General features: G+C 41.6%; 1 protein-coding gene, 1 non-coding gene and 1 pseudogene across 3 annotated transcripts in view; 1 reads left to right on the forward strand and 2 right to left on the reverse strand.

Annotated features, from left to right (window-relative positions):
• The first annotated feature begins 2,068 nt into the window (after positions 1–2,068).
• Positions 2,069–2,172, forward strand: LOC129504050 (U6 spliceosomal RNA). The gene has a single exon (XR_008663286.1). It is a non-coding gene; the product is annotated as a U6 spliceosomal RNA (small nuclear RNA).
• Positions 2,173–3,030: 858 nt separating this feature from the next.
• Positions 3,031–18,600, reverse strand: part of LNP1 (leukemia NUP98 fusion partner 1) — a 41,916-nt gene continuing 26,346 nt past the window's right edge. For both annotated transcript variants that reach the window (XM_055315971.1, XM_055315972.1), the window contains exons 3-4: positions 7,983–8,213; positions 3,031–3,352 (exon numbers count right to left, since the gene is read on the reverse strand). In XM_055315971.1, coding sequence (XP_055171946.1) covers positions 3,203–3,352; positions 7,983–8,213 — 381 coding nt within the window. In that variant the 3' untranslated portion in view covers positions 3,031–3,202. The remainder of the gene's footprint in view (positions 3,353–7,982; positions 8,214–18,600) is intronic.
• On the reverse strand, positions 12,050–14,269 carry LOC129503682 (H/ACA ribonucleoprotein complex subunit DKC1-like; annotated as a pseudogene).

Consider the following 18,600-nt stretch of genomic DNA (forward strand, 5'->3'; position numbering starts at 1 on the left):
ACATGTTGTGATGAGCACTGGGTACTGTATATAAGTGATGAATCACTAAATTCTACTCCTGAAACTAATATTATACCATACGTTAATTGGAATTTAAATTAAAACTTGAAATAAAAGGGGGCCTGGGTGGCTAAGTAGTTGAGCATCTGCCTTGGGCTCAGGGTGTGATCCCGGGGTCCTGGGATAGAGTCTTGAATCAGGCTCCCTGCCTGCTTCTCCCTCTGCCTATTTGTCTGCCTCTCTCTGTGTGTCTCTCATAAATAAATAAATAAATAAATAAATAAATAAATAAATAAATAAAATCTTTAAAAAATAAATAAAAACTTGAAATAAAAAATAAAACCACATTGAGATGTTACCTCATACCTGTCAGAATGGCTAATATCAAAAACACAAAAAACAAGCGTTGGCAAGGATGTGGAGGAAAAACGAACCCTCATGCACTGTTGGTGGGAATGCAAACTCGTGCAGCTACTGTGGAAAACAGTATGAATGTTCCTCAAAAAATTAAAAATAGAAAAAAAATTAAAAATAGAACTACCATATGCTCCAGTAATTGCACTACTGGGTTTTTACAAAAGAATATGAAAAGGCTAATTCAAAACCCCTATGTTTATTGCAGCATTACTTACAATAGCCAAAGTGTGGAAACAGCCCAAGTGTCCACTGATAGATGAATTGATACTTATTCAGCCGCAAAAAAATGAAATCTTGCCATTTGCAACAATATGAATGGACCTTGAGGGCCTTATGCTAAATGAATAATAGGTGAGACAGAGAAAGACAAATACCATATGATTTTACTTACATGTAAAAACAAACAAATGAGCAAATAGAACAAAACTCCTAGATACAGGGAACTGACTGGTTGTTGCCTGAGAGGAGCGGGGGCTAAAGGAGTGAGTGGAATGGGTGAAGGACATTAAGAGGTACAAACTCCCAGTTATAAAATAGTCAAAAGGATGTAATGTACAGCATGATGACTACAGTCAGTAATACTGTGTTTCATATTCGAAAGTTGCTGAGAGAGTAGATCTTAAAAGCTCTCATCATACCTGACTATGAGGATAACTTTCTCAAACATACTAATTTTGCCTCAAGTAATTTCAAAAAGGGATCCATACTGGGGTGCCTGAATGGCTCAGTCAGTTAAGTATCCAACTCTTGATCTCAACTCAGGTCTTGATCTCAGGGTAGTAAGTTCAAGCCCCACGTTGGGCTCTATGCTGGCCGTAGAGCCTACTTGGGGGAAAAAAAGGATCCATATTAAGAAGAGAAGACTTAGGATCCCTGGGTGGCGCAGCGGTTTGGCGCCTGCTTTTGGCCCAGGGCACGATCCTGGAGACCCAGGATCGAATCCCACGTCGGGCTCCTGGTGCATGGAGCCTGCTTCTCCCTCTGCCTGTGTCTCTGCCTCTCTCTCTCTCTCTCTCTCTCTCTCTGTGTGTGTGTGTGACTATGGTAGATAAATAAAAATTAAAAAAAAAAGAGAGGACTTGTATGAATTGTAAAAGTAATTAAGATATGCCATGCTTCTGAGCATTCCTGAGGAGTAAAGAAGAAGAACTGAGGATTGGTGGTGATGGTTCCATGGGCTCATATGTATGTCCAAACTCATCAAATTGTGTACATTAAATTTGTGCAGTTTTAGGATATCAATGATACCATAATAAAACTGGGGGCTTTTTAAGGGGAAAAATTTCTCATCATAAGAAAAAGAAGATTTTATGACTATGTGTCATGATGGATGTTAATGAGACTTTGGTGATCATTTCACAAAGTATACAAAAATCAAATCATTATGTTGTACACCTGAAACTAATATAATGTTAAATGTCAATTATACTTCAGTATAAAAATAGGATAAATAGGGAAAGTTATAGTATCTTTTCTTCTAGGGAAGAAAAATAGTGATAGCACATGGCCTCAATGTGTTATTTAACCCAATTACAGTAACCATTTCACAAAGGATACATATGTCAAATCATCATGTTTGTACAACTTAAAACATATCAGTTTATTTGTCAATTATACCTCAATAAAGCTGAAAATTAAGGGGGAAAAGGAAACATTCACTTTAGCAACGCATATACTAAAATTGGAATGATACAGAGATGAGCATGGCCCCTGTGCAAGGATGACACACAAATTCATGAAGCATTCTCTATATTTTAAATAAGTCGTGGGATATAAGGTAAGCATGGTGACTATAACTAGTAACAATCTATTGTATGTTTGCAGGTTGCTAAGATAGTAAATCTTAAATGTTCGTATTACGAGAAAAAAATTGTGTAACTATGCGCATTCGTGGATGTTAACCAGATGTATTGTGGTGATAATTTAACCACATATTAAAAATATCAAATTATTATGCTGTACACCTGAAGCTGATATAATGTTCTATGTCAGTTATGTCTCAATATAAAACAAAATAAATAAATAAGAATATGTTCTCATAAAGTTAAAGCCCAGAGCATAAAGCTGACCTCAGAAAACCAGTCTCCACCCGTGTAATCAAAATCATAAGCTGCTCCCAGCTCCTGATTTTCTCACTCACATCCACTCATTCCATGCACATCACACACACGCACCAAGTCAGGAGCCAGTGCTAAAAGGAAATGAAGGTCCTGCCTCAGGTTAGGAACATGAGCCAGAATGAACTGGGCTCCGGCCCTAACTCTTGACACCTCACTAATGGGCTCCTGGACGTGTCTAAATTCCCATTTCCTCAACTAGCAAGGGGAAGGAATAGGTCCCACTTCAGAGTAGGGAGGATTCTTTTAGGTAAGGCATTAAAGAACTCAGCACAGTGCTTGGCATGCTAATTATCAGGTCTCATTAAATGATGGCGTTAGACACACTTACATAATTACATCTGATAAAGAAGTAAACTTAGAGTGACACCAATGACTTTTATTTTAAATTATTTGCAAGGTTGATGTGGAAGAAGAGTTACTGAAGATGGGTGGGTGGCTCTTTCAATATCTTTCTTTACATTTTTAAGAATCACTTATTCTGTTAAAATACCTTTTCTTCTCCTTATTCCCATAAAAAGACAACACAGCAGATCACACTCCCAACCCCCCACCCAGTGGTCACTCAGCATCTGAGGACACTCGTTCATAGCTACCACCCCCTGGCCTGGTGTTCTGGAACCCAAAAAACACAGTAGAATCTGTAGAAATGATGTGGAAACAAAATATTATTTGGACTCTTTTTCAAACAAGGGGGGCATGCATACTTCTCCATGTTCTTCCTTCCTAGAGCTGCTTTTTTCCTCTACTTTCTTTTGAGATCTTATCTCCATCCTCAGGCATTCCCTTTCATTTCTCTCCCTTCTGCTCTCCGGTCCCTGAAAGACAAAGGTCAGAAAAGGGTAGAAATGTGCCAACAACTGACATGCCACATTTATCCTATCAGAAATGAAAAAAATCCCTTGTCACTTAGTAGACTTCCACATCGTAGTTTCTCATAATAAATTAGCAGAAGGCCTAGGGTGTTGCTAAAAGTTTTAGTTATAAATAAAATGGATGGGGCCTTGGGGTGTCAGCAACAGTCTGTGGGGGAAACTCCACCCATACACAACTCTGACATATAGAGGGATGTGATTTCACAGTGTGATATAATTAATAGTGTCTCGGTGCTTTCTGAAAAGGAATATGGCAAGCGAATCATACTTGGAATGATTCTAACCCCCCAGTGTCTACTTCTTTAAATTACATTAACAGTAGAGTTTGCACTAAGTTTTAATGTGAGGACTATGTGAAGAATGAAGTGTTGAGGAATGACATCCAACCACATTCCCCAGCTGGTACAGCACAAACTAAAGAAACTCTACTTCTTCGAAATTTCACCTCGGTGGACACTGACAGACCATCAATAAGCCTAAGAGGAGATAAGAACATCACAGATAGTGATCAGTGCACTGATAATGAGCAAACAGGGTGAGGTGATAGGGATGTATGGTGGGAACGGGGAAGCCTTCTTTAGTTTCCATGGTCAAAGAGTGTCTCTCAAAGGAATTACCAACCAAAGAATGGCATTGATAAATGTGTAAGTAGGCACCTACTTACACTCCTATAACAAATAACACCATCACTCTCCCCCTCCTCTATTGGAACTGGAAATGGTGGGCAATGCCTGAGCATCTATCAAGTGAACATACACTGTGATGAGTGGCAGTGAGATGAGCAATATCACGATTCAACCCTGCAGGCCGAGTTACGAGGGTGTCTGTTTACTACGGTGGTGTCAGCTACTCCTCAGCGCTAAATTTTTTTATACCTAAATGGCTTCATTTCTATCTATAGGGGTCCAGTGGCCAGAGTCACAAAGCAAAACAAATGATGATGCTGAGATGAAAGTTAAGAGAAACTTAAAGATTGTGCTCATTCTGTAAATGTGTTTCCAGATTATTTTCATTAGACCTAGCAGTTGTATTAGATCCAGCGGTCTGATCAAAGTTCATATGTAGGGGATCCCTGGGTGGCGCAGCGGTTTGGCGCCTGCCTTTGGCCCAGGGCGCGATCCTGGAGACCCGGGATCGAATCCCATGTCGGGCTCCCGGTGCATGGAGCCTGCTTCTCCCTCTGCCTGTGTCTCTGCCTCTCTCTTTCTCTCTCTGTGACTATCATAAATAAATAAAAATTTTAAAAAAGTTCATATGTAGCAGTCATGAATATCTCTAATGCTTATAAGAATGGAATAAAAAAGAGAAAAAATAGTGATGATCCTTCTCAAAACAAAGTAATGGCTTTTCCCTTATTGGGAATAAAGACTATTTGAAAAATGATTGTAAATAGTGAACTGAAATCTTTTTTTATTTCATTATTTAGAAACAAAATGTAGGGGCATCTAGGTGGCTTAGTGGTTGAGCATCTGCCTTTGGCTCGGGTCGTGATCCTGGAGTCCTGGGATCAAGTCCCATATCGGGCTCCCCATGGGGATCCTGCTTGTCCCTCTGCCTATGTCTCTGCGTCTCTCTGTGTCTCTCATGAATAAATAAATAAAATCTTCAAAAAGAAAAAAGAAATAAAACATAAAAATTCTCAAAATAAGACAATTGAGGTTTTCAATACCAAAATGAAAGAATTTAATGTTGTTGGTCATGATCAGATCACAAAATTAGCTTCTGGATCCTTTTGATGCTAAAAGATATGAAATTTTAATCTACATATTACTTAACATTTGGTCCCCAACCAAAATATAAATCAGTTTTAGATTTGCTGATAAAAATATACTTTCCAGTGTAGTTAGCTTTAGAAAACTATGTCAGTCTCTAAGTAAGAACAAGTTTTAAAGTGTATGTATGTTCTAAATTTTTAATTTTACATTAGGAAAAGCTTTATAAAAAGTTCTTTAAAATTGATATAAAATATTTAATAAAATTATTTATCCTATATGTTTATATATGTAATAAGAAAAAAATTAATGATTTTATAAATTCCTAGCAGGTTTCTAGCTACTATATGTAACTGTGAAAAGAATTCTTGAGTCAAAAAATTGAAAATGCTATCTTGATTGCCTCGGCACTCAAAAGGAAGAGCTTGAGAAAGGAAATATTAGGGTAGCCCGGGTGGCTCAGTGGTTTAGTGCCGCCTTCAGCCCAGGGCCTGATCCTGGAGATCTGGGATTGAGTCCCACCCCTGCATGGAGCCTGTTTCTCCCTCTGCTTGTGTCTCTGTCTCTCTGTCTCTCATGAATAAATAAATAAAATCTTTAAAAAAAGAAAGGAAATATTAGCAAACATATTTGATATTTTAGGGATGAGGTGGTGAGTATCTCTTTAAATAAGAGAATTGTGAACTAGGGGTGGTGGAGGGGGAGGAGGGCGGGGGGTGGGGGTGAATGGGTGACGGGCACTGAGGGGTACACTTGACGGGATGAGCACTGGGTGTTATTCTGTATGTTGGTAAATTGAACACCAATAAACATTAATTTATAAAATTAAAAAAAAATAAAATAAAATAAGTAAATCTTAAAAAAAATAAATAAGAGAATTGATTTCATGTTTACACACTGTTAGGGCTTACAATATTAGCAAATGGCACCATATAAGCTGTTCCATAAGATGTGTTGTTATGTGAAATTTTTTCTGAGAACTTCAGAAAAAGAACAGTTCAGATTAAAATTTTTTTCAAAATACATTTATCCCATAACTTGCTCCAGAAAAAACTTAAGGCAGCTATGTCTCCCAAATTAATATAATTAATGACTTGAACATGTAATTTTAAAACAAGAATTCTTGCACTCCTGCTATATTCCTGCTGAAAGTTCATAATCTAAATCTAGTCATGAGGAAATACCAGATAAACGCAAGCGAGGCATCATTCTAAAAGATAACTGGCCTGTATTCTTCAGAGGTCAGTATCATGAAAGACATGGAAAGACTGAGGAACTGTTTACAGAATAAATATCAATTAGAGGGATGCGAAAATAAGCTGCATTACATAATCTGGAGGTTCACTATAGAGAATATTATTGGAACAACTGGCAAAATATGAATGAGGTCAATACTTAGTTATAAAAGTATTGTATTGGTGTTAATTTCCTGAGTTTAATTACTATACCCTGTTTCTGTAACAGAATGTTTTCCTGCCCTTGTCTCGGGGCTTGGAAGGGGAGAGAGGATATAAGTAAATATACCATATTAACTTGGAGGAAATCTAAATGAAGAGTGTATTTTTTATACTATTCTCGCTACCATTCTAAGTCTGAAACCATAATTTTTTAAGATGTCATTTATTTATTCATGAGAGACACAGAGAGAGAGGCAGAGACAGAGGCAGAGGGAGAAGCAGGCTCTCTGTGGGAAGCCTGATGTAGAACTCGATCCCAGGACATGGATCACACCCTAAGCCAAAGGCAGAGGTCAACTGCTGAGCCTCCCAGGCATCCCCTGAAACCATATTTTTAAAAAAACAATACAAGGAAAAAGATAAAACAGTAACTTTTAATAAGATTTAGAAAGGATAAGTGACAGCTGCTTTCTATTCTTCCTTCTTTATTCCTCTACTGAAGGGGAATCATACGCAGAGTCACTCTCTGATAAAAGTGACGTGCCACCTATGAGGCAAAGATGCATGGGGACAGTCCCAACAGCAGTCACTGCTAAGCAGAAAGCGTTGTGTTCAGGTGTGCAATGAGGCAGGAAGCAGCCACATGTCCTCCTCTGTACATTCACAGAGCACAGCTCAAGAATCAGGTGGCAATACACCTGGTCAGTTATTGTTCTGCCTACTACATGGCAGAGCCACATTATTATTCCTGTTTTGCAAAATAGAACAAAAAAACAAAAACCCAGAACAAAGAAGTTATTTTGTTCAAGGCCACTCAGTGAACATGTTGCAGAGTTGAAAACTATCCCCCAATTAATCTGTCTCTAGTTTATTACTTTATGTATTGAGTTTGGCATTATCAGTGGAGTTTCTATTCTTCCCCCGTTCCATGCCTGTCCTCTCCTTTGCTCTCCTTTGTGCTTTACTTAGACTCCCACAGGCCATTCTAAATGCCTGGACAGCTCCTACTCCTCGATACTTACTAGACAGTTGGATAATTCCTTTTGCATGTTTTTTTTAGAAGTACAAGGGAACATGCTACCATCATACACTATTCGCTGCTGGATTAAATGCGAAAGGATAGGAACAGTTGGGTAGTTTTCCCCCTTCTTCAAATAGTGAAAGAAAAACAAGTCACAATTATTTCTAATTGTCTCAAAAAAAAAAAAAAAAAACAGAGGACTTCGGTAACAAAAATATCCTACCTCTGGCCCTCCAGGAATTCTTCCTACACCAGGGGTCTCCAATAAAAATAATTTAAAAATGTATACACACCTGGGCTATCTAAAACTGTCATTTGTCAAAGACCTTATCACTAAGCTATAAATGAAGAAGTTAGATTTGTTCTCCTCAAAGTTGGGGAGGAGGAATCCATTGGGTTTCCCTTTTTAAAGTGGTTAAATATTCAACAATTCTGTTACATACCAAAGACGCAGAGCGTTTGGTTCTAAAGCACAATTGCTGCTCAAAAGACTCTGGAAATGCTTGAATTTTGGAATGGGATCTTCTTTTTGATTCCAGCGGCTCATTGCGTGACTCATCTGCTGAGAATTTTCTGTAATCTGGGATGTGGGAATGGCATTGAAATCCCTGGCCCTCATGAGAATGCCTTCTGGGATGGCTGTTAGATGATGGGATTCTGGGAAACACAGGAAACTGGGAATATAGAATAAAAAAATTTTTGCAATATAAAGAGACTGCACAGGGACTGAATATACATACATTATCAACTTAACAATCTCATGTTGAACTGAAATCTTACCTTTTTGATCAATAGGACCTTCCTCTACAATGAAATAGAGCCAATTATTTAAAACATTAGGTAGAACATCCCAAGACTAGCTTGGTTCATCCTCTACCATTAGGGTAGAATAATGAAGCATTCCACACCTTAAATTGATATGTAAAAATAAATTCCAAGATTATATTTAAAAAAAAACTTTAATGAAGCCATACATGTTTAAGAAATAATGCAAAGGTGGATATGTATGTGATTCCTATATGAAGAAAGAATTTCTAAGCAAAAGAGCAATGGGAAAAGTCATAAGGAAAAAAAATTAATTTACGTAAAAATAAAGCTAACGTGCATCATAAGCCATATAAACAAAATTAATGGTAAGCTGAAAAACCTTAAAAATATTTGCTACACATTAGTAATGCTTACTAGATGTCCTGAAAATAAATAAGTATATGTTGCCGAATTCTGTGCACTTTTGACCTTTAATTATTCTGGAGCATTCAGTGCAGGAGCCCATGTGGCCCCCCTGGAAACAATCTTCCCTTGCCATCTACCACTGCAGCCTCAAGGGCCATCTTCCTGCCACTGTGTTTTAGACATTTTTACTCACTTCTCCCTCCTTCTAGCTGATCATATCTACTGGACTTCCTCCAAGTTCTAAACCAGTCTTCCTTCCCTTCCTTTCCTTGCTCACATTACACTGTCTCCCAAAGTATCTCATCCTCAGGCTTCGATTTCTAACTCTAATCTGATTTCCTACTTTATATTGTTAGCCTAGACATTGCCTCTGAGTTTCTGCCCCTTGAGTTCCCTCTTCATAGTATCCCTCGTAGAGATTACATAAAAATAAAATCTTAATTAAAAAAAATATATGATGAATAAATATATAATGAATGAAAGAAAATGAAATACTAATGGGTAAAAATTCTTTATGCTTATTAGCAGTCAAAAACTATGGAAAATGAAATAATATGGGGATCCCCGGGTGGCTCAGTGGTTTGGCAACTTCCTTCGACCCAGGGCATGATCCTGGAGTCCTGGGATCGAGTCCTATGTCGGGCTCCCTGCATGGAGCCTGCTTCTCCTCCTGCCTGTGTCTCTGCGTCTCTCTGTGTGTGTCTCTCATGAATAAATAAATAAAATTATTTTAAAAAAGAAAATGAAATAATATACAATTTTTGCCTTTCAGGTAAAAAAAAAAATGTTACTTAATGGTACCAACACTGGCAAAAGTGCAAGGAGATAAGCACAGTCTTCCTTGCTGGTAGGACTTCAAATATGTACATCCTTCCTAGAAAATTGTTGGTAATATGTGTCAGAAGGCTTAAAATATTCCCCTCCTTGGATCCATCCATTGTATGTTGTTTTTTGCTGAATTATGTCCTCCTGCCCCAAATTCATAGGTTGAAGCCTTATGTGAGTACATCAGAAGATGACTATATTTGGAGTCAGGGCCTCTAAAGACTAAGTTAAAATTAGACCATTATAGTGGGTCCTACTCCAGTCTGACTTGTGCCCTTATAAGAAAAAGAAATTTGGATACATAAAGAGATGCCAGGGATATGCCCCCATAGAGGACATACCATGTGAGGACACAGCAAGAAGGTAGCCATCTGTAAGCCAAGGAGAGAGGCCTTGGAAGAAATCAAGCCTGTTGACACCTTTATCTCAGACTTTTAACTTCCAGAACTGTGAGAAAATAAATTTCTACTGTTTATGTCATCCAGTCTGTGGTATTTTGTTATGGTAGCCCCAGAAAACTAATACATATGTATTGAAACTTTCTCTCAAACAATCATCAAAAATATGCTTAAAGATTTGTAAAGCTACTAAAAGACATGAGGTAAATTTGTATATATTATTCCATTTATTATAGGTAAGACATGGTACTTTGTGCTTTGGATAAACTGGAGCGCCCAAAAAGCACAGTGTACCCCTCTTGGAGATTATGTTGGGAGATGAACATTGAACAAATAAGGCATATGCCTACAACCTTGGCCAAATGCTATAAGGGAAAAAAAATTCAAGGTGCATAAAGAAGATATAACAAGGTAAAATTATGTATGCTCAGATGAGTGTTGGAGTGGCTAGGGGGATCAGGGGAGGATTGTGAAGGTGTGATGATTAAGATACTATCTGAAGGGTGAGAGGGGTTAATTAGGGAATAGGGAACACTCTTCTGCCTCAGGATGAGCCCCATATGTTCAGAGGCCCTGCCACAGAAGAGCTTGCTGATGTGGAAGGAAAAGAAGCCCATTGAGCGTGAACATCTGGGAGGAGGGAGGGGATGAGAGGGCTTGAAGTAGGCTGATCTCATAAGGTGGGCAACCTTAAAACATACCCAAATGTTTTGAAAGGTTTTCTTTGAGCTGTGGGATTTTTTGTTTGTTTTGTTTTTTATCCAAGTTTTCTGCAATGATGGTGTATTATATTATCAGGAAAAAAAATGGTACTTTAAAAAAATTGAGACTTAGACACAGAAGGACAAATACTGAATGACTGCACTTACGTGAGTTAGCTATAATAGTCAAACCCGTAGAAGTAAGAAATAGAATGGTGGTTGCCAGGGCCTGAGAGAAGGGGGAAATGGCAAGTGGCTAATCAATGGGTCTAAAACTCCAGTTATGCAAGATGAGGGAGTTCTAGGGATCTACTCTACAGCACTACACTTGTAGGTTACTGGATTGCACACTTAAAAATCTGCCCAGAGGGTAGATCTCATGTTAAGTGTTCTTACCACAACAAAATTTTAAACATAAAATTTAAAAATTTAAGGTTGGGAATGGAAATGAGAATAATTTGTACAAAATGTTCTCTTCCATTGAGAGGCCTAAAAAGAATAGCAAGAGTTTTTATCACAATATAAATACAGTGTATACTTAGTGATCTATCAGATATGTCTTCCAGTTGGTTGGTCGTGGCGTGTGACTTTGTGGGGAACAGCCTTAAGAGAGCTCTCTGATTACAGGGAAGAAGCTCCCACTTTTAATTACGTTTACTTACCACGCAAGCTCTACTTTTGGAACTTTATATCCCCTCCAATGTAATTTTCCTGGCAAAGACAGGAAATAGTACCCTACATGGCTTTTTTTTTTTTTTTTTTTTTTTTTTTTTTTACCAAGTATGCACTTGTCACCCCACAGCCACTGGCCTTATAGCTCTCTCTCCCACACTGTGAGGCAGGCTCTGGCCTGTGGAACTGGATCCCTTCACTCTGAGCTCACCAGCTGGGGTCCCAGACAACAAAGCACCAAAAACAAAGCACCAAAAACAAAGTGTGCAGCAGGCACTGCCTTCAGAGCAGTGAGTACCCAGTTCCCTGACGTGCATCACAGAAGAGTGTGCTCAGCACCAAAGCTGTTTCCACTGTGACCAAAGAAAACAATTCCTGTTGGAAGAAAAAACCCTGTGTACTCTGTGACCCAAGGCATAGGTTCTCATTTAAGAAAAAATTAGTGGGGCGCCTAGCTGGCTCAGTAGTGGAGCGTGCGACTCTTGGATCTCAGGGTTCTGAGGCCGAGCCCCATGTTGGATGCAGACCACTTAAAAACAAAATCTTTTAAAAAACATTTTTAAAAAAGATTTTATTTATTTATTCATGAGAGACACAGAGAGAATGGCAGAGACACAGGCAGAGAGAGAAGCAGACTCCATGCAGGGAGCCCCACGTGGGACTCGATCCTGGGTCTCCAGGATCAGGCCCTGGGCTAAAGGTGGCGCTAAACCGCTGAGCCCCCCGAGGTGCCCCCAAAAACCATTTTTTTAATATTTCCCCCTGAAGGGCTTAACTACTTGATACTCTTTATCCTGGCTTTAACTGCAATTACTCTTCAACTGTACCCATCCTGCCCTCTGTGTCAATGCAAGCACCTGAGCCCCCCATTAACAGCAAGATGAGAAACAAGGAGAAAGTTCCAGGTATAATAAGGCCACGTTGAGTCATAGTGTACTAGGCTCTCTGGGGACAACGTCTTTGATCTCTAACCTCAGAACAAATCTTGGAAGGGAGTCATTCTCCCCCTTTTACAGATGAGGAAAATGAATCTTTTTTTTTTTTTAAAGTAGACTTTAATAAGTAAAAAGTACAACCTTCTCCCAGCAAGACTCCTCACTGAGTTCTCAGGGAGCAGCTGAGGTGCCCCGGAACTCTCCATGCTTCCTGGGACCTGCGTTCCATTCCCTCAAGAACAAAAGAGTCACCTTTTCTCAGTAAGGCTTTAATTTCTCCTCCCAAAGGGGCACAGTGCCAGAACTGGCATCCACTACTGCAAAACCACTTCCACTTTTCTTCTTCTTCTTCTTCTTCTTCTTCTTCTTCTTCTTCTTCTTCTTCTTCTTTTCTTCCTTCTCTTTTCCTTCTCCTTCTCCTTCTCCTTCTCCTTCTTCTTCTTCTCCAGCAGTTGCGAGGACATCTCATCACTCTCACTGTCTCGCTTCCGCTTTGGGGCTTTCACCACTTCGGCAGCCACTTTGGGGGATTTTACCACCTCGGTGACTTCCTGTGGGGCTGTTCCTGCCTTGGCTACCGCCTCTTTCCTTGCAGAGTCGCTGTAGTCCACATACTCCTGCATCCAGGTGGCAGGTGTGCTATCTGTGGGCTTGCTGTGCTTATCCAGAAGGCCCTGCTTGATTATCAGCCTCTTCTGACTTGCCTTTGGACCTAAACCCCACTCTTGAGGATACGTGTCTCTCTCCATGATTACCCTCTTGACCTTGGCTACGATACCATGGTCACAGGTAGATATCACTGCTGTGGTCATTAACGCAATGGCCATGCAGACTGCTTCCCCTGGTGGTGATGACGAGGATCTCCTCGTTGACCTCGAAGCCATCCTCATATCGGAGAACGCCCGGGAGCATGATCTTTGCCCCATAGCAGACTGCATTCACTGCACTGTCTTTCACAACCAGCCTTTTATGAGAAGTCAACAGCTTTTCCAGAGGGTAAACAACTCGCCGCAGGCAACTCTCATCCTTGCGGCTGCCATACAGCCAACTGGGCATCAAGCACGTCATGCATTGTCACCATGTGGTCCTTTTCACTCATGACTCCAGAACGAACCCTCCGAAGTTCTTGCATCTGACCGCCAACTCCCAGTAACAAACCAACGTGCACACACAGCGTCCGAATATAGGTACCGGCCTCACAACTCACCCAAAAGATTCCTAATCTTCTATCAGGATCATACTCAATCATCTTGCTCTCATATACGGTCCGCACTCGGAGTTGCCTCTTTACTGCAGCAATGAGTGGGGGTCGCTGGAATAAGGCACCTGTCAGAGTTTCTAGGGCCCTCGAAAACTTGGGTCGCCCCTTCAATAGCATTGTGTAGCCGGACAATGCCCACATACTCTTTGCCTGCACTCTTGAGGCTTCACCAAGCGGTGGCTCGTTCTATGCGCACGAGTAAACAGCCGGCGGCCACCTTGGGATCCAGCGTGCCACCGAGCGCCGTCTTCTCCACCCGAAGTATTCGTCGGACCCAGGCTACCACCTCATGGGAAGAGGGGGTGGAGGGCTTGTCAAGATTAATGAAGCCTGTCCTGATGTGGTCCCCAATCTCCCCCTTCAGAGGATGTGAACCACAAGGAAGGGCTGTACAGTGCGTGCTCCTTACATTGAGCTTTTCAAAATTCTTGAGCAACAGGGGCCACTGAGATGTGTCCAACTGAGCCGCCTTGGATTCGGGTTCGATAAGAAATTCTTCAGCATGTTGTATCTCTGCTACATCTTCTTCTTTTTTTTTTTTAATGAATTAATTTTTTATTGTTGGTTCAATTTACCAACATACAGAATGACACCCAGTGCTCATCCCGTCAAGTGTCCCCCTCAGTGCCCGTCACCCATTCATCTTCTCCTGGGTAGACTTTCCGCTTTTTCTGCTCAGGTTTCCTCGGCAAAATTAATACTTCGGCGGCCGCCATGTTGCCCCGCACAGCGCGCGAGCCGCGGGGGTCCACCACGGAGAGGGCGCGCTGCCTCCCGGCGCCGTCGGGCCGCGTCACTAGAACCCGCCCACCCGGGCGACGCCCCGTGCGCCCTGCGTGCTGCTCGGCGGCCCGGGGGGCGGGGCCGGGCCCCGGGGGGGCGGGGCCGGGCCCCGGGGGGGCGGGGCCGGGCCCCGGGGGGGCGGGGCCCGAGGCGCGCGCCGGCCGCCCGCGCCTGCGGAGCTTCGCGGGCTGCTGCCGCTCTGAGGAAAATGAAGCTCAGGTCAGGTGAGTGACTTGCCTAGGACTTGGGCGACAAGTGGCTTACCTCCAGGGGTACAGCGGCATGCCTCAAGGTGGCATCTGGTTTTTGAATTAATAAGCCTACACCTTTCTCGTCAAAGGCAACAATGACTTCATCCTATTTCTAGGCGAGGTTGCCTCTACCCGTGACCGTTGACGACGTACCACCTGTAACAGAATTCGGTTACCAAATCAGTGATGATTTGTAGGTCTTTAGGAGTTAATGTAGAGGAATTTTATGTGAGGAGTATTGAGTAACATAGCCCGATGCTCTCGTAAGAAGAGCCGAGAGGGCTGTAAATTCACCAACTAGCTACCTACGGAAGCAGCATCGGAGGGAAAGAAGGATTCCAGTGGTCAACCGGTAAAACGGTAGCTCTTTTACACATGACAGAAGTAATCCCACTGAACATCCTTTAGGTAAGCCCAAGGATGTTTTAGACTATCCAGTAAAATAGTATTTTTTAACTGGAGAAGTAAATAGACCCTGCTCTGTCAGACTCCGTAAATCAATGGGAAACTGTCATCAAGAATCCGCGGGGGGGGGGGGGGCTCAGCCGTTTGGCGCCGCCTTCGGCCCAGGGCGTGACCCCGAGGTCCCCAGATGGAGTCCCGGGTTGGGCTCCTTGTGGGGAGCCTGCCTCTCCCTCTGCCTGTGTCTCATGAATAAATAAATGGAATCTTTAAAAAGAGAGAAAGAAAGAAAAACACCCTACCGTAAGCCATAAACAGAGGTGAGTGGTAGGAAGAACTCCTTGGAGCTTACGGCACCCGCCTCAGACACTTGGAATCTTCTCCAAGGGAACAACTCAAGGACTTGTCTTGCTCATCCAGAAACTGAAGTAACCAAACTAAGTGCATCTAAACCACATGCCACTGAGGTAATCCCAAATGACATCGAATTCAGTCTCGCACAGTATTTTCACTAGTCCTCTACCGTGCAGTGATCCTCAGCTTGGGTATTGACACATCTCAGCTCAAGCTGCCAGAACAAAACACCACAGGCTGGCTGGTTTGACCAATAGAAATTTACCTCTCACAGTTGTGGAGGCTGGGAAGTCCGAGATCAAGGAGCTGGAGATTTCTCCCCAGTGAGAGGCTTCCTGCTGACTTGCAGACGGCCACCTTCCCTCTGTGTGCTTGCATGGCCTTTCCTCCCTGCATGCAGGTGAAGAAAGGGAGCAAACTCTCTGGGTGTCTGTTCTTATGAGGGTACTAATTGTATCTGATAGGGCCTTACCTCATCTACATCTGAATACCTCCCAAAGGCGTCATCTCCAAATACCATCACTTTGGGGGTTAGGGCTTCAGCATACGAATTTGGTGGGAGCGGGGGAGACATTCAGTCCATAACAACATAGGCCATATGCCAAACGTGAATATAAGATGACCTGTCTTCTCACGGTGATATTAAATGAGAAGGAGAAACATTAAAGACAAAGAGGGAAAGGCAAAACGAAAGTAATTAACTGAAGCATCATCTGGAAAGAAATTCCCAAGTTTCAGCACTTCCAACACTTAATAATAAGAAGCATAGATGCTTATTAGGTACCAGGCAACGTCCCAATTATATTAGATAAATTACTCACTGAATCTTCACTCCACCCTTCTGAGGGTTTTTTTCTTCTTTAGCAATACAAAAGATAAATATTTATTCAGAACAAAACTTTTTAACAATCAATTTTGCATTCTAAGCCACAAGGAAATAGCAAAACATAAAGCAAAGGAAAAACAAAGACTAAAAAGAAAAGCAGTGTACTGTCTCTTCTACTTAACTTGGTAACACTTATTGACCCAATGCCCTCTTGCTCGACCTATTTTGCAAGCACATTTTAGAGTTAACAGCTTACTTCTGATTCCAGGTTAAAATCACCTTTCTCCTGCGAGTCAGGAAATTGTAGATGAGCTCCAGTTAGAGGCTTCTCTGGGGTTTCTAACTATTGAGGCTAAGGTGCAAATGTAAACCTCTGGTAGGTCTCCTTATTCAGGAGCACCCCCATTTCTAAGTGGTGCCAATGAACGATGAAGGGTAAGGCCCCAAAGGAGTTGGCACTTTAATCCAGATATGACACCTCAGGGAGCAATGAGTGCATCTTCATTGGCACTTTTAGTGCCAATCCCCTTCTGAGATATCCAGTATTAGTGCCAATCCCCTTCTGAGGTATACACTATTAGTGTCAATCCCCTTTACGTATGGGGAATCTGAGGCAGAGAGAGGTAAGTAACTCAGTTATGCTGCTGGGGGTAGGCCCCGGAAAGCCACCTCTGGAGCCCTCCCTTCACCCTTCCTAGCCACTCTACTCGGCTGCCTTCCCAGCAACTCCTCCACATCTAGAAGACAGAAAACAAATCCGTTAAACATTATGCTACAAGTGCTTCCACAGAGTTGTCACTGTTGCCTGAGACTATCACTAGTTTTCTATTGGGGATGAAGGCATTGTCCCCTAGTGAAATGAAATGTACATTTAACCCAAAAAAACAAGAAATCACTGTTAGTCATGGAACTTTAGGGTATCCCCTCACTTCAGGTTCCTAAGAAATCCTCCAACGGGGTCATGTCCCGCCCTATCCGTGTCATGAGCAGCTGCAGGAGAACCACTCCTGTGGTGAGATGAGAGTGTGTGGCCGTACTCAGGTCAATCAGGGATAAGAATAAAAATTAAAATATCTTCTATTGCTTTAAGTTAAGAACATGAAGAGAGAATATAAAAAATGGTTAAAGGTGATTATTTAAAAAAAAAAAGAAAAAATCCCACAGACAGGGAGAGGCTCATATTATATCCCCTCAAATGATACCATATAGGCAAGCACACCCTGTGCCTACCTTGGAACACAGAGGAAGCCCTGGGAAAGCCTACCTGGAGTTAGCAAAGCCCTAGGCCAGGGGACTCAGTTCCTCCTTGAAGAGTCCTTTCATTTAGCATAATCCTCCCTTCCACTCGGACCACCAATGTTAAGAGAAGCATGGTAAGCTAAAGAAGATGACTAGAAAGCTGGATAGGCTAAAGTATTAAAAATCCACTTTCAATGAGCAGAATAAATAAGGAATACGAAACCGTTTTACCTCAAGTTTGTATTAATGTGATGCTGGAGGTAGAAGGCACATTAGTTCTTCACAGACAGACTTCATATTACTTCACTTTTTCCACCAAGAATATCAGGACAGTAAAGTTAAATTTTTAAAATTTACTTTAAATCAGTGATCACAGATTATTATACTGAGTTTTATCAAAAGGTAGTGTTCTCTGAGCAGGACCAAGCCTTGTTCCTTATACCAAATCTGTATTTTCTGCTAAACTGGAAGTTCCACAAACACTGAGATCCAGTACGTCTTCTGGTACCCTCTAAGCCTCTAGTGCCTTGCATAAGTAATGCCAACCTCAATAAACAGGTTCAATGAATCAAGGCTCCGCCTCTATGGTTCTGCAGGAATCATGACCTGAAAGCCACTTTAGAAACCACATTCAAATGGGAAAGGAGGGGAAAACTCTTCTCTTCCTATGCCATGTAATATGGATGGATATAGGTTATCAATAGGTTGTGGGAGGGAAGAGCCTCAGATGGGAGTAGTGGGAAGAGAAGGAAAGAGACAAGGCTAAGAGCAAGCTTTTCTTTTTAAGTTAGTCATTGAGCTCAAAGCAAAACACACATAAAAAATGAAAACCTAATTGTTCTCTTCTCTCTGAAATAAGAAAAATCTGAGCACGTTTCAGGGTTAGAAAAGTTAAGTGTCCAACTTCATACTCTTGTCATAAATATATGGCATTCTGTGACTGCAGATAGAGATTCAGACTCCTGACTATTTCCCAGGACCCTGCCCATACCGCCCTGGGTCCCCTGCTCTGTGTTCTGCGCTGGTGCTCTCTCTACTCTCTTCGGTCGGGGGGTCATTTTTATTCCATGCTTTGTCTCCTTAAATAAACATACTTTCTGCATGTTAGTCTGATCATGGTGGAATTCATTGTTGACTTAGGGAATCTAATTGAACATTCAGGCAAATGTCTGACTCTAGTAAGAGCAGGAAGAGATATGTGGGCACAGTTTGGAAATGCCGTACACAACACAACTAACTAT

This window comes from Nyctereutes procyonoides, unplaced genomic scaffold (assembly GCF_905146905.1).
Source record: "Nyctereutes procyonoides isolate TBG_1078 unplaced genomic scaffold, NYPRO_anot_genome, whole genome shotgun sequence".
NCBI lineage: Eukaryota > Metazoa > Chordata > Mammalia > Carnivora > Canidae > Nyctereutes > Nyctereutes procyonoides.